The sequence below is a fragment of the Manis javanica genome, chromosome 5 (genome assembly GCF_040802235.1).
Source record: "Manis javanica isolate MJ-LG chromosome 5, MJ_LKY, whole genome shotgun sequence".
NCBI classification, from domain to species: Eukaryota; Metazoa; Chordata; class Mammalia; order Pholidota; family Manidae; genus Manis; species Manis javanica.
The window spans coordinates 121,327,906-121,342,725 of NC_133160.1; the positions used below are offsets into that span (position 1 = coordinate 121,327,906).

The 14,820-nt window shown below is 33.6% G+C and overlaps 1 protein-coding gene across 14 annotated transcripts in view; it reads left to right on the top strand.

Annotated features, from left to right (window-relative positions):
* Positions 1–14,820, top strand: part of EPHA5 (EPH receptor A5) — a 346,930-nt gene that overhangs the window by 28,012 nt on the left and 304,098 nt on the right. For all 14 annotated transcript variants that reach the window (XM_073237522.1, XM_037026646.2, XM_037026647.2 and 11 more), the window contains exon 2: positions 6,010–6,074. In XM_073237522.1, the coding sequence (XP_073093623.1) occupies positions 6,010–6,074 (65 nt within the window). The remainder of the gene's footprint in view (positions 1–6,009; positions 6,075–14,820) is intronic.

The window sequence follows — 14,820 nt, forward strand, 5'->3', positions numbered from 1 at the left end:
GGGGAAGAATGTGGAAGATATGAAGAAATAGGTAGAGGTGTTGACAAATTCAATAATTTGAGTTTAGAAGAGGGCATTAGCTGGAGGAGGCTTATTTTTCACATAGTTAACTAAAATTTTACACAATGCTTTGTTGCTAATGTGTGAGAATGCTGGCATTCCAATGACAGCATATTTGTCAGGTAATGTTGGCTCATTTGAGGTCACTGTTAATTCATAATGGAAGCAATTTCCTTGACTATGAGATTTTTCTTAAGCATTGTTCAGCAATCATGATTCATGTATAAATCAAGTAGATTCTATTCATAATTAAGATTTAGTTCATTGCTTTTGGATGTCCAGGGAGACAGCGGGCTATAATCAAGGTATCTTATGTCCAGGCTCTGGGTAGGGGAATTGACTGTGGAAGCCATAAGTAGGGCTCAGAAAGGCCTCAGCTAATGCTTCATGCTTTTCTTCTTTTCTTAATTTACCTGCCAGGAGTCTGAGTGGGACTGTAAACTGTCAGTGTTCTTTTTGAGTGTACAGGTTTATTGAGATGTTTAAATGAAAGAACATATATAAGTTGTCTAGTGGAGCACCTGATGCATAGAACACACTGAATAAATTCCTTTCCCCATATTTTCTTGATTTTTCTAAAAAATGCCGTGCACATGGGTTGCTCAGACTTATGAAAGAAATTAATACTCTTCCATTCATTGTAGAAATACTGTTGGTTATAGATTCTTGTCTTCAAGTACAGATATGTCAGAAATCTACATAATGCCCCAAACCTATAACACAATTTTTACCAAACATACAAATTTGGTTTTCCAGTAGGACACACATGTACTTGTTCTCTGCACTCATTTTGTCAACCATTCTTTGTTCCCTGAAGCAGTTGTCAAATTATAAAATTTAGCCTGGAAGCAGAAATCACATCTGTGCTGAATGAGACCATGAAGGGAGTCAGGGGACAGTTGTACATCTGAGGTTTGTTTCCACAGATTAGTAAAATGTGTGCTGTAATCGAATCCAGTAGCTTTCCTGATATTGTTAAATGGAAATCAATAAGCACACATCCCTCAAAATTCTACTGTATGCAGTGAGACTATTCTGAGCCTTTAGAGAAAGAGAATGCTATTCTATCTGCTGCTAATCCAAATTATTCTCTCTTCCTACTGTGGTAGAGGTCCAACTACTAGGACAATTGTGTGTGTTTGTTAATGTGATAATAATGGGGAAAAACAGAAACAATAGAGTAAGGATATGTCTTCCAGCTCTCTACTTCACCTTCGTGTCATCAAGGATTATTCTCTTAAGGTCCTGCCCAGTGATGGTGGTGGGATCAAGTGTCCTTGAGACATCTTTTGACTTTTCAAAGTCTCAGATACGTTCATCCCAGTATATCATTTTCCTTGTGAAATCAAATAATTTTTTCCTGCTTTTTGCTAGCAAGATGTTGAAGAGTAGGCAATGGAGTCAAAGTGATATATAGAAAGTTATGAATATTTGAAAGTTAAAATCATTGAAGAACATATTTAAATTATTAATGCCAATTAATCTTTTGTTGTTAGAATGTGTGAAGTTGAGACTTGAAGTCTTCTTATGCATATTCCATTTTATACATTCTGTCCTTTTGCTGCCCCACCTTGAATCCCAACAAGAAAGAGTGAGTTAGCACCTCTGGCTTTTCTTTAAAAGCTTTTCTCTGTTTGTTCAAGAAAACATTACAATTATTAGTATGTAGTAATAAAATTAAAGCATACTTAAAATTAGTTTGAATTAGTTTTTCTTATAATCTATTATTTGGTTGGCAGACAGTTAAATTATTTTTACTTATTAAAAAGTTCCTGTATTAGTGTGTCTCTTTTTCCCTTTATTAACTTGAGGAATGTGTAATAGACTACATGACCTCTGTAGAGTTATTTCTCCTAGAGAATCAGTCTTCTTAATTACTGATTAGAATACCAACCAATATGCCCATCTTCACTGTAATTATACAATAGCTGAGGGAAAATGACCTTGAAAGCTGTCTCTCAGTTTAATAGTGCAGCTTTCTTTTAAAATATAAATAATAGAATAAAAACATTTTCCATAAAATTTCTGATACCTAATTAATGTCTTCCAGAGTAACTGTGGTATCAAACATTTCCTCTAATTATATTCATTAGTGGCTTCTCCCAGACAAGTTTTAATTAAGTTGTACAATGAAGATCAATACTCATTGTGTATTCATTGCAACTTACACCAAGCATATATACTGTTTAGAACAATTTAATTACTGTAATTGTTGCACAGAAGAACTTAGTGACTGTGCTCCATTACTGTCAATCTCCCTTTTAATAAATTCAGTCATAAAATTAGCAAATGAACTTCTGACCATTCACATTTATATACACCCTATTTCTAAACTTCTGTTTTTTTATGTAACCAACCTAAGTAGAGGGGGAAATGGAAGCATTAATAATATTAGTGACATAGTGCTTTTTCATTTATGCCAGCATAAATGTTGAGAGATTATTGGAGCATAAATAAGAATATGCATAATATTGGTCATGTGAAAAAATAAGGGTGTTGGGTAATAAGAACACTATATTTTTTCCCCTAAATGAGACTTCAGTTTTTACTACTTTTATTTTCTTATAGGAATAGTACTTTGAGTAATAAGGAATGCCTCCAAAGATGCTCAGTTCTTTTAATGAAGATCATGCTACTACTAATGTACTTACAAAGACTGTGAAAACAGACATTTTCTGGTAGCATCATACGTGAATACCAAGGTTTCTTAACTTTGGCACTAGTGAAATTTGAGCCAGGTAATTGTTTCCTGGGGTAGCTTGTGGGTGGGAGGGGATGGAGTGGGATTGTTTGCTGGACACTGAGGGATGCTTAGCTGCACGCCTGGCTTCTTCCCATGAGATGCCAGTGCCAGATCGCCCGTCCTCCAGTTTTGACAGTCAAAAATGTCTCTAGATATTGCTCGTGTCCATGTTGAGAACCACTGGTGTATGTTGATTCAGACACCCTCCTGATCTGTCCCTTGACCAAATGATTCATTCGTAAGACAGAAAGCTCTTTAACTCTTCTGAGCACAGGCTAGTTTCATTGGCATGTCAAATACGGTTTTCTCTTGAAGAGACAACACAATTATGTATATTCAGCATTTTTGAGATAAGAATTGGATGCTAATATTTTATTCATTAATAATACCTTACCTAGATTTAGGAAAGGGAGAATCAGAGATGGCTTCCTGGAGAAAGCAGTTCTTGAAATATGTTCTCTGGGGCAAATGAAGGGTTAATAGTTCAGAAAGAGGAAAGGACATTTGAGACAGCTAGAGCAGCATGTCTAAAACATGAAATTGTAAGAAAACTAGCTCTTTCTCTTTCCCTCTCTATCTGTCTAGATCCACATATATATATATTTTTTTCCTGAGGCATCAATCTCAATTTTCTATGCATTATATTAAGAAAATTATAATATAGCAATCTGTAATTGCCTAAAACATCTCATTTTGTTTTTTCTCAAATGCCAACTTAGTAATGTTACATAAATATCTCATTTGCATTGTGAATTTTATGAAATATTCTGTTTCCAAGAGGAAAGCAATTTTAGCCGGTAGTGACATACCTGTATTTCCTATAAACTTCTAATCTATTTATCTGAAGAAAACCTTTTGAACAAATCATTAAAAAAATAGCTTACATTCCTATTGTGGTTATTTTCCTGCATTTAGTAATGTATTCCAGTATTGAAAATCCCCAATAAATTATATTAATAGCCAAACTACTATTTGTGTGTTGCTTTCACACACATATATATTTAAACCAGAAAAGCGTAAAAATAGTAATTTAAAGTTAATTCTAGTGAGGGTTACTAAATTTTAAAAAGATTCTTATTGGTAATAATAAATATTTCAAGATCCACATAAATAAGAGATCTACAGTAAAGCTGTGCTTCTCATGGCAAGCTAGTTATGAATTTCTACAACTCCTATGCACATCAGTTTGTTTCCACAGGATTAAGTTCAGTTTGACTGTCATCATAGCAGAAAGTCTTTACTTTACTAATTTGCTCTACTTTATCTAGTCTACACAGATAAGCTGCTGTTCAATATCAAAGGTGAACCAAATGAATCATAAAGATGAACAAACATAATGATTTAGGTTCTATACTCCCCTGGTATTTAGTCATGTCTAGACACAGCCCTAGTGTCCCAGAAAAAGACTAAAATGAGGACAAGGACATTTAAGTTTAATATAGCCTTATTCCCATGGAGATCAGAAAAGCCAACAATAGAGTAAAAAGAAAAAGAGTATGGGTCTAGCTGAAAAATTAGATTTAATGGGGTGACTGGCAGATTTGCAAGGTCAGTGGGTAGTGGGTCACTTTTTGGTTGGTTTTTGTTTTTACTATGTTAAATAATAGTTTTTCAGGTAGGTTAATTTCTCTAAAAAAATAATTCTACAAATTATTTGTTATCCCAAAAACCAATATGATGTGTGTAGGCTGAAGATGATGCACATATTTTATAGGTGTGCATTTTTACATTTAAAGAGCTTAGAACTTAAGGAGGAAATAGGCTAAGTGTATATTCACACACACACATATCATATTGAGTTTTCTAAAACTTTCAAGTTTTTAATTTATATTACTGATACTATAGATTATCTCAGATATGTGTTTGCAACTATAAATAAGATATAAAAAAAAGAAAAAAATTTGTTTCAATTGTGATCCTGATTTCCTGGATCATAATTTATCTTTTGTTCTCTCAAAGAAGTGTTATAACACATTTCTTAGCCTATCAACTTGTATTCCTGTGGTACCCCAGGCTTATACTTGTAGTTAGAATCATCCTTTTAAATTGCTGCCATCTCAAGGCACTGGCTCCTGAGTGTGGTTTAAGGAAGCTTCAGTAACTCTGCCTAGGGACAATCCAGTTTCCCTTTTGGGTCCATATGCTGTACTCACAGTGGTTCAGTTGCACAGTGGGCCAGGTAGGTCCATTTGGGTTAGGCATAATAGGCTGAAAAGAACTATGATGTAGGTCTAAAGTATTTTGACTACACAGGACCCTTAAAAGTAGTTAAATTGGGGGAGAACAGTAGGTGAATGTGTTGAAATGTCAACACCATGTGTATGTATGTATGCATGTGTGAGTGTGTGAGTGTGAGTGCAGACCTGTGTACATATTCTTTTATGGCTTCCTTCACAATGGTGATATTCAAACTCCAATCCTGTGAGCTCCAAATGTTCTAGGATATCCAGCCATAATTGAGGACTGCCTTTCAAAAATGTAGCTGATCATTCTTTGAGAAGCACATTTTAGACTAGGTTATGTATAAGTAGAAGGTATATTTGAGAATGCAATGGACACTTAACTATAGCAACGACCCTGAGAGCTGCTACAATGTCCTTGGCTTGGTTAAGGGTGTATAGATTTATTTCTTAATTAAACTTGCAATTTGGATTACAGATTTCAGTTAATATCACAAAAAAATGTTACAAGCTTGGGAATAGTTTATTGCTGTTTAATGTAAGTTATTTGTTCATTGCTTCATAATAGCTTTCCAGAAGAAAATACCTTTAGCCACAATTTTATCATTGTAGCTTAATTCCAAGACCTAGAGCCTATGTAGAAGCAGCATGGCCTTTACAGTTTTCTATGGATCTTTCACTTTTTTCTTTCTCTTATTTATTCTTTTCCTTTATTCTTGTTTGAGCAAAAATAACCCAAAACACTTAAGGTAATGACTTGTTTATATAGTTTTACTGTAATTTTTCTCCAGATGTTTATTCAAAATCACTTATCCTCTTGCATCCAAACAGTATTTCTTAAAATTATAAAATTTTTATAATTTCTTAATGATGAATTAATGTTGAATTAATTAATGGTGAATTAAACATTCATCATCATGAAAGTTTGATTTCAGTTATGTAAGCAATGTGCACTTTTAACATCATTATGAAAATAGTGGTGAATTTCTGTATGTTTGACTTAGTTTTGTGTTCTTTCTCTTTCAGTAAATTTATTGGATTCACGTACTGTCATGGGGGACCTGGGATGGATTGCTTTTCCAAAAAATGGGGTAAGCTTCTATAAACTTGTCCCTACAACTTAAGCTACTTTAGTTGACACCGTGTTAAATGGCATGTATGATTGAAAATTCACTGGACATATTTGTGGTTAAGGTGGGGAGGGTGGGAAGGGTGGGGAGTGGGAGGAGGGAGGAGACTACTGATTAGCTCTGACCAGGGAAAGAAGACAAATAGGGAAGGGATTTTGATGACTGAGTAACAATTACTTTCCTCCTTGGTGTTTCTCCATAAGGAAATGTGAAGCTTCCTGCAGTACGCAGGAGAATTTCAGATGGAAGCCACCAACAACCTTTTAGAGTTGGTTTATAAGTTTAAATAAAAAATGTATTTGATTTGTTGCTAATTTATCATTATCCTGGTTCTATTGAGTAGGAAATAATAGTTGACATGTCAGTGTTGATTCAAACACTGGGATTGATTTATTTTACATTTCATTCACTACACTAGGGATGAAAAGATGATAAGAAATTCCTTTAAATTCCTTGAGGTTCACAGATTCTAAGACTGTCAGATCAGTCATCATTCAAAAATTCAATTCCTGAATTTTTCTTAATTGAAAACTTTCAGGAAAGGTGCTTCCCTGGAAGATATTTATTATCAACTATTGTTTTCATTAGAAAATTATTTTACTGGGGCACATTAAAAATGAAGTCTTCTGGGTGAAAACTAGGTAAGCTACTTTTGTAACAATGTGTGTAGTAAAGTATTTATAATCTAACAATCTTAATATATTAGATATTTAAAAGTATTCCATTACTTTCTGCTTAATTAAAAGCACACATCCATATTATCAGAAGGAAAATGAGAACTTAAATATTATGGCATAAAATATTTATTTTACACAGAAAATATTAACTATATTGCATGTCTGTTATATTAAAAAGTACTCAGATTTTGAGAGATTTTTATCTAGTAACTTTTAGTAATTGCTGTCTAACAAGTGTAAGCAGTTTTATAATTTTCAAGCTAAAACTACCCAAATTCATCATAGAATCCTCTGTGACAAAGACAAATAATATTTTTCAATTCTCCATTTTAAGAAAAAAAATTAAATGATTTGAATTCTTGAAAGTTTATAATACAGTGTACATATGCAGTTAATTTAGAAAATTATGCACATAATTTTTCATATGACTTTGAAGATCATTTTCATCTTAATTCAAATATTATAACAACCAGAATAGCTGAAACTTGACTTTTTTTCAAATTGATGAGAAAACAAGTTGTGTTAATTAGTCCTTTACTAGGAATGTTACTATGGAAGTAAAAGAAGTAGCTTCAGTCATTCTAATTTGTAACAGTTTACATGTTAATGTTCCTAATCTTAATGTGCTGGCTCTTCTTTCCTTCACTTGGTATTTCTGGTTGTTAACAACTATGGTTGTATTTAGAGCTATAAGTAGTAGTAGTAGATTTTTAAGGTATTAGAACACACCAGTGCCAACAAAATGGCATATATTCCTTTAGCTGGTCTCTCTTCTCTCTTTCTTAGGCTCTTTCTTCCTCCTTTCTTTCTTTTTCCTCCCCTCACCCCACACCTTTTTCTTTTCTTTCTTTCATCTATCATCACCCCTGTACAAATAGATAAATGGTTAATACACATCTGTGGGAACCTATAGATAGATTTTGTACTCTACTTTTTTTCACACACTAAAATTTATTTTTTACATAAATATTTTAAATGGACTTTTGGAGAAGATGGCTGACATGTTGGTTTAAAATTAGTTTTATTAAAAAGCTGAGAAAATATGTCATTTTTCCTTGAATTTAGTTTTGTTTCCCCCCCTTTTTTATTGAACTACAGTTGACAAACAATATTATATTGATTTAAGGTGGACAACATAGTGATTTAACAATTATATACTTTGCAAAATGCTTACCACAATAAATATAGTTACCATCTGCTAACATACAAAAAGTTGTTACAGTATTACTGGCTCTGTTCCTTATTGCTGCACGTTTCATCCCCATGACTGATATATTTTCTGTGTTTCTTCTATTTTTATTCAGAAGTTATTCAGAAAAGACAGAGTGTATCTGCAAGGGTAAATCTGATTCTGTAGTTGCTCTTGCAGTTAGAAATTTAAGGGGAAATCACTAATTCTGTATATGATTTCTATAAAAAGTATAGTTGATTTTCTCATAAAAACATAATCCCTTTGTATCAGGAATGAGTGCTTTACAAAAATTCTAACAACATGCTTTTTTACTCTTATTATAATGTTAACATAGTGTTGATTTTGTTCAATGTTTCAATGAAATTTTTTTCAAAATTTTTGTCATTTTTTGAGCCATGTTTCCTCTGTAATAGTTATGCCTAATGTTAATGTTAAGAAAAGGAAATTAATTTAGAGGAACTTGGTGAATGTGCACTTGTCCAAGAATGAGGATTATGTGTGGAATACAGGTGTTATATACATATATGTATACACACACACACACACACATATTTTACTTCCCTGTATTTAATCAGATAAATGTCTTTAATATAGACTTTTAGTTAAGATACTATATTTATCTTTTTTTTCAATTGCAGTATAGTTGGCATACAATCTTATATTGGTTTCAAGTATACAACACAGTGGTTCAACAGATACCCACATTATTAAATCATCACCCCAACTTGTGTGGTTACTATCTGTCAACACAGTAAGATGTTACAGAAAATTGGCTATGTTCTCCATGCTGTACTACCATCCCTGTGACCAATTTATATTATGATTGAGAATTTTTGTGCCCTTTTATCCCACTCACTCTTCTCACCCACCCACCCCAGCCCCTTCTTCAAGGTAACACACAGGTGTTATATTTTGTATTATGCCAGTCAAATACAAAAATTAAGGAAATTTTTAAATTATATTTTAAAGAAAATGACTGTTTAAAGTATAAGCAATAAGGATATATACTTTGAATATATTGTTAGGCTTTGTCACCTATGATTAAATAAGCAATCTAATTCTAGATGAAAATAGATCATCAGAGTGTTGTCAGCAAAAATTATGGAATCAGGGCCTCTGAAAATTTTCTCTTCCACAAAAGCCATGAGAGACTGGCAAACATTGTTAGAATTAACTTTTCAGAACTCTGAAAATTAACCGACATCTTGGAGCTGTCCAGGGAACATTTATTCAGGAAAAATTTCTGAATATTGTTAGAACAGCAAACTTGCAGCGTTTTAAGGTGACCTTTGTCCTTTCCCACTTTTGCAGCTTTGAGGTAGCCTTGAAAAAATGAAACACCTGCCATGGTGAAAATCAGCAGGCTGGCAGGTACCAGAGGGGCAGAATGGGGTAGGGCATTCTTCAAAAACTTGATCCCACAGAATTGTCATTATTTGATCTGATAGCTCCCAAAGACTGCTGTTGTAAGGACATCTTGATTTGATCTGACTTGGTGTGCTCCCAGGCCAAAAGCCTTTATTATTCTAAGTAAGGAAGAATATTTATTTTCAGAACATGTTCCTGACTGTCAGGCCTTAGGAATGAAGTTGTTTTATTTTATTTATTAAACTGATCAAAAACACTCCCCCAAATCTATGTCTAAGAATTGGGCAAGTGCTTAGGAGCACACTGCTATTCATCCCTTGTCAGTATGCATACGTTCCTTACCCTTCTTTGAATCATCATTGCTCTTATAATACTTTTTCCATGCATGTAAGCTTCTAGACTTCTCTTAGCTATCTAATATTGACCACCACCCAGTGTTTCTGAAACTTGGTTTAAGTCTTGCTATATAACAGAACTTCAGTAAATATTTATTTGAAGGCTAACTTATTTTATTGATTTTTTAACTTATAAAGTGAGGCATAGTTTTGTATTAAGTGAGACTGAGAGTAGAATTAAACATTCTTCCTTTGACCTTTTATTGCATTTCTGTTCTCCTCATGCTAAGATATCCACCAATGCATCAGGTATTTTGTTTGTTTGTTTGTTTGCATATAAGTATCTCCAGGTGAATTCACTGTCACCACTTAAAGTTTGGGAGACTTCATATAAAATCTGAATTTTCAGCTTTAGTTGGAAGTTTCAGAAATCTGGAGCTAAAAGCTTCCTATCACCTTAACAGCCCAAAGCTGAGTAAAGACTGCTGTTTTAAGAAAGTAAGCAAATATTCCTTTTGGCTCAGTTCCCACCTGATACTCCTCACTCATTTAAGTCACCAGTCTAATGTTGACACTATTGTAGAGTTACTTTTAATATTGCACAAGCATCAGGATTTTCTTTTGTCTCAGGAAGAGTCTTTATTTTAAAAAAAGTATGTTATTACCTGCTGAGATTTTTACTTCCTAGGTTTTGTTTGAGTACTTCACCTTAACTAGGGCACAGCATTTGGACTTCAGTATGTGCTTTTTAGTCATGTATATGAGATAGACTGCATGATAGTGTATGAGTGTGTGTGTGTGTGTGTGTGTGTGTGTGTGTGTGTGCATGTGTGTGCATGCCTCATGGCAGTAATTTGAACTTTTCCTTTATTTTTTATTCTGGACATATCTTGAAGTACTATGTTACAGCAAAGTTTGCTTTTATGCAAATTTGCTGGGTTCATTCTTTTAACAGATATGTAACTGGGCACTTAGTGTGTGCCAGCCACTCTTCCAGGCACTGGGGGTATTGCGGTGAAGAAAACAAACTAAAATCCCTAATATCTTGGAGCTTGAAGTAGTATTATTATTTTTAGGCTGAATAATGAAAGAGTGTTAGAACAATGTAGATGAAATGCTTTATAGTCCTAACTTTTCTTTCTACAGCTGTACAAAAGTGGCAGACAGGTGACAACATTTATTCAAGGTCACTCAAATAGTTTGTGCCACAACTGGGAAGAACAGGTGTATATTGGTACATGTGGTGTCATATCACCATTTCTAATTGTCTTTCCAGGAAAACTGCTCTTTCATTTACATAAATTCACTTATTGCTAAGAATGATGGCATAACAAGAGATACTTAGTATTCTTTTTGTAGATGAGAAAAATGAGACTCAGTAAAGGTAAATGGCACAAAGTTATGCAGTTGGTAAGAGACTAAGCCTATTTCAAGCCCAAGTCTTCCAGGAGATTGGGTATTTTAAACTAGAGGTGAGCTCTGCCAAATGGTTAGGTCTCCAGAGACATGACTGGGTTCTGGGTGGTGCCAAGACTAGTTTATACAAAAGAGAAATTGGTACTGGAGAGGAAATTCACCTCAAAGAGTTATAAATAGGTGAGAGTAGGTCACATTCTGTTTCGTTAGACCATAAGTATTTAAAAATATATAGCACATGGGTGCTCAAATATATGTTACATTTGTTATTATTTTGTGTGCATATGGTATATATACTTAGGTAATGTCTGTAATGCACCATGTTATTGTGGGGACTTCTATGTATCTCAGCTTTCCTATCTGTTAAGTGGGGGAGAGTGGCTATTATATCATCCATCTTGCAGTATCATTTTGGAGATAAAATAAGACAATGTATTTGAATGTACCAGGTGACTCCTAAACCATGGAAAAAACAGAGAAGGTGATGGTTGGTTAAAAAGCTGCTTCTATACTGTTGCTTTCAAATATAGTCAGAAGGAAAAATTTTGGTATTTAAAAGCTGCAACCAGTCAACTATCTCTTGGGGATATGACAATTCAGTGAAGTAAGAAGACTATAAGAATTTTCAAATATCAGAATCCAAATGTGGGACTCAGTATTCTAACTTTGCTTGGAATAAAATTAAAGAGAGAGGTTATAAACTTAAAAATTTTTCCAGAACTGGTTTTTTATTGTAAACAGAAACAAAAACAAATGGTCAAAACACAGACTGACTTCTGGCTTAACTGATGTAAAATATGCATAGTTACCCTCAATTCTAAATTTCAGTGCTTATTTATGTAATTCTATTTTCCTCTAGAGCACATTTTGTTAATATTTTAATTGACGTTCTGAAACTTTTCCAGCCTCAATCCTTTAGGATGTGTTCTAACAGTAACTGAGATTCTTATGAATGGGGCCCAGGAAGAAGGAAGTGGCCTTGATAATTCATTGATTTCATGATGGACACTATTGTCGCTTCTCTATTTTTGTATGTGTGTTTTCATAAGAATTTATTTTAAAATATTTGTAAATTTTATAACCATTTGATTAATTTTAAAATTAATAGTTTATTTATTAAAGACGTTTCAGGATTACAAGAAAATGAGCAGAAAGTATGGAGTGCTCCTATACACCACCTCAGTATCCTCTTCACCCTGTTTCCACTGTTATTAGCACCTTGCATTAATGTGGCACATTTGTTAACAACTGATGAGCCAATATCGATACAATATTATTAACCAAAGGTCATGGTTTACATTAGAATTCCCTTTTTCTGTTGTACATTCTGTGGGTTTTGACAAATATACAATGACATGTATCTGCCTTTACGGTATTATATAGAACAATTTCACTGCCCTAACTACCCCCTGTGCTCCACCTACGCATCCCTTCCTCCCCCCTTCCTTCCTAACTGCTGGCAAACAGTGATCTTTTTATTGTTGCCATAGTTTTGCCTTTTCCAGAATGACAGGTAGTTGGAATCACACAGTATTAGTCTTTTCAGAGTTGCTTCCTTCACTTAGCAACATGCATTTAAAGTTCCTCCATATATTTTTGTGGTTTGATAGTACATAAATTTTTTTCATAGAATATACCCCACTTTTTTTAATACCCAGTTTTGGGATATGTGGAATTGATATTGTCCCATAACCATAAGAACTCCTTTTGCAAGTCTCCAGTTTTCCATGACAAATGGATGGCAGCAAATTCCACATCTAGACTTTAGATAAATATGAGCAAAGCCTTTAAGGACATGCATTTTTCTTTTAAAATTAAAATTCATGTTGTCTATGAATCTCATTTCAGTTAAAATTATGGAAGTATTTAGAATAGATGAGCAAACCTCATAGCTATACATTTGTGCTAATTTTCTGATTGAATCATTTGGCTGAATAACAGTAAACCCAGTAGACTCTTCCTAAAATAAATATTTTCTCATTTTAAGGCTTTCCTTTCTCTTTTTTTTTCTTCCCTTAAACTTTCAATTTCATATCCATAGCTTTACCAGCCTATTTGTACACAACCAGAAGATGCGTTTTACTTCCTTCTAATTGCATTGGCTGTTTCAGTCACCTTCTGGAACATTTTATATTGATTAATGTTTATAGTCTATGCTTGGGTATAAACAGCATTGTTCCCTGGAAAATTTTTAGAAGTATTTTCCAGGCTTATTCTTAAGAGAATAAAATTAATGGTTATGGTATTTGTTTAGAGCAGATTATGTTCTTACATCTTAGTTATTCCACTATTGCTCTTTTTTTCCATGTTGTTGTTACAAATGATCACAAGACACATCTGCCTCCTTTGCTTTGGTGAAAGCTGCCTTTTCCCCACTGACTTCTCTGTACTTCCTGTGACACACAATGGGCAACCTATCACGTTCCCCTGGGCATCCCTTCTGAATTGTGCCACGAGTTCTGCTTTCATTTTTGCTGTCTCTATTCCAGTCAAAGGGTATAAATGTTATTTTGAAATTTTTTGTTATGCTGTTCTTTGGGGATATTAGGACAATTCATGATAATTTATTCATTTGAGAGAGATTGCAAAATATTGACAAATCATATTTGTACTAAAATGGAGACAGTAACCTGCTCTCTGCCTGGGAGGAGAAAGAACAAACCTAATCCTACATAGAAAACACTTCAAAACACTTCAATGGCTTTTCTTGTTTTAGTCTCCTTTGTTTATTTTTTATTTCTTTAAAATAGAGAACCTGTATATTTACCTTTGAAGTTGAAAATAACCCAGGTTTAGATTACCTAAAATGGACTGTGAATACTTTGTTAGTGTCTTTTATGGGTTCTCTTGAATCAAGAAAAACTTAAACTGGATTTTCTATTCTGATACTCACATTTTGACAAAAGTGTGTATGAAGGTTTTGTGTGTAATTCTCTCTCCCCTAAATTAAGATAAAGAATGAGGGGAAATATTTGAACACTGCTAATCTTTCACATTTTGGTTATGATCAGGGTGAGTTTTTGTCAGAACCTTATTTTGACTTTGCTTTTCACTGAAGGAAAGGGAAGATAATGACAAAGTTGAGGCCCACACTGAGCATGGAGAGGCTCATAAAGATTCAAGTAATGCTGAAGTGGGTAAAAAAGAACACATTAGTGAATATAGGAAAGCTCTTTATTTGGACAGTGATAGAAAATAATTCTAAAGGGAATGGATGTTACACTATATAATGCAAATGCCAGTATAATGAAGAACAATCATGTTCCAAAGTAGCTTTGTATTCATTATTTTTTAGAAAAACAAAAAGCACACCCAACCCGTAAGGTAATTAAGATAAATAATTTAAGAAATTCAAGATAGTCATTAAGCATACACTGAAGTTTAGGGGAAGCACAATTTTGCATTTAGATTTCCCACGTGGAAACTTAGCAGTTATGAAGAAAGTTACTTAACCAGCTCTGCTTTGGCATATGAGACAAATGTATTTAGTTTTTGATATATGCGATTATATTGAATGAATTGGCAATAGTCACAGTACTTTCCTGTAAAGTAAAATTGAGACATGCATGTACTGTTTTTTAAGTTTCACTTGGTTTATATATTTAAAGTCACTATTAAATAGTGCAAATATTTGCTGCTTTAGAGACTCTCAAAATGCTTTCTCACATTATAGGGAAACTCACAAATATTAACTGGGAAATGACCTTTAAAATGCTTTC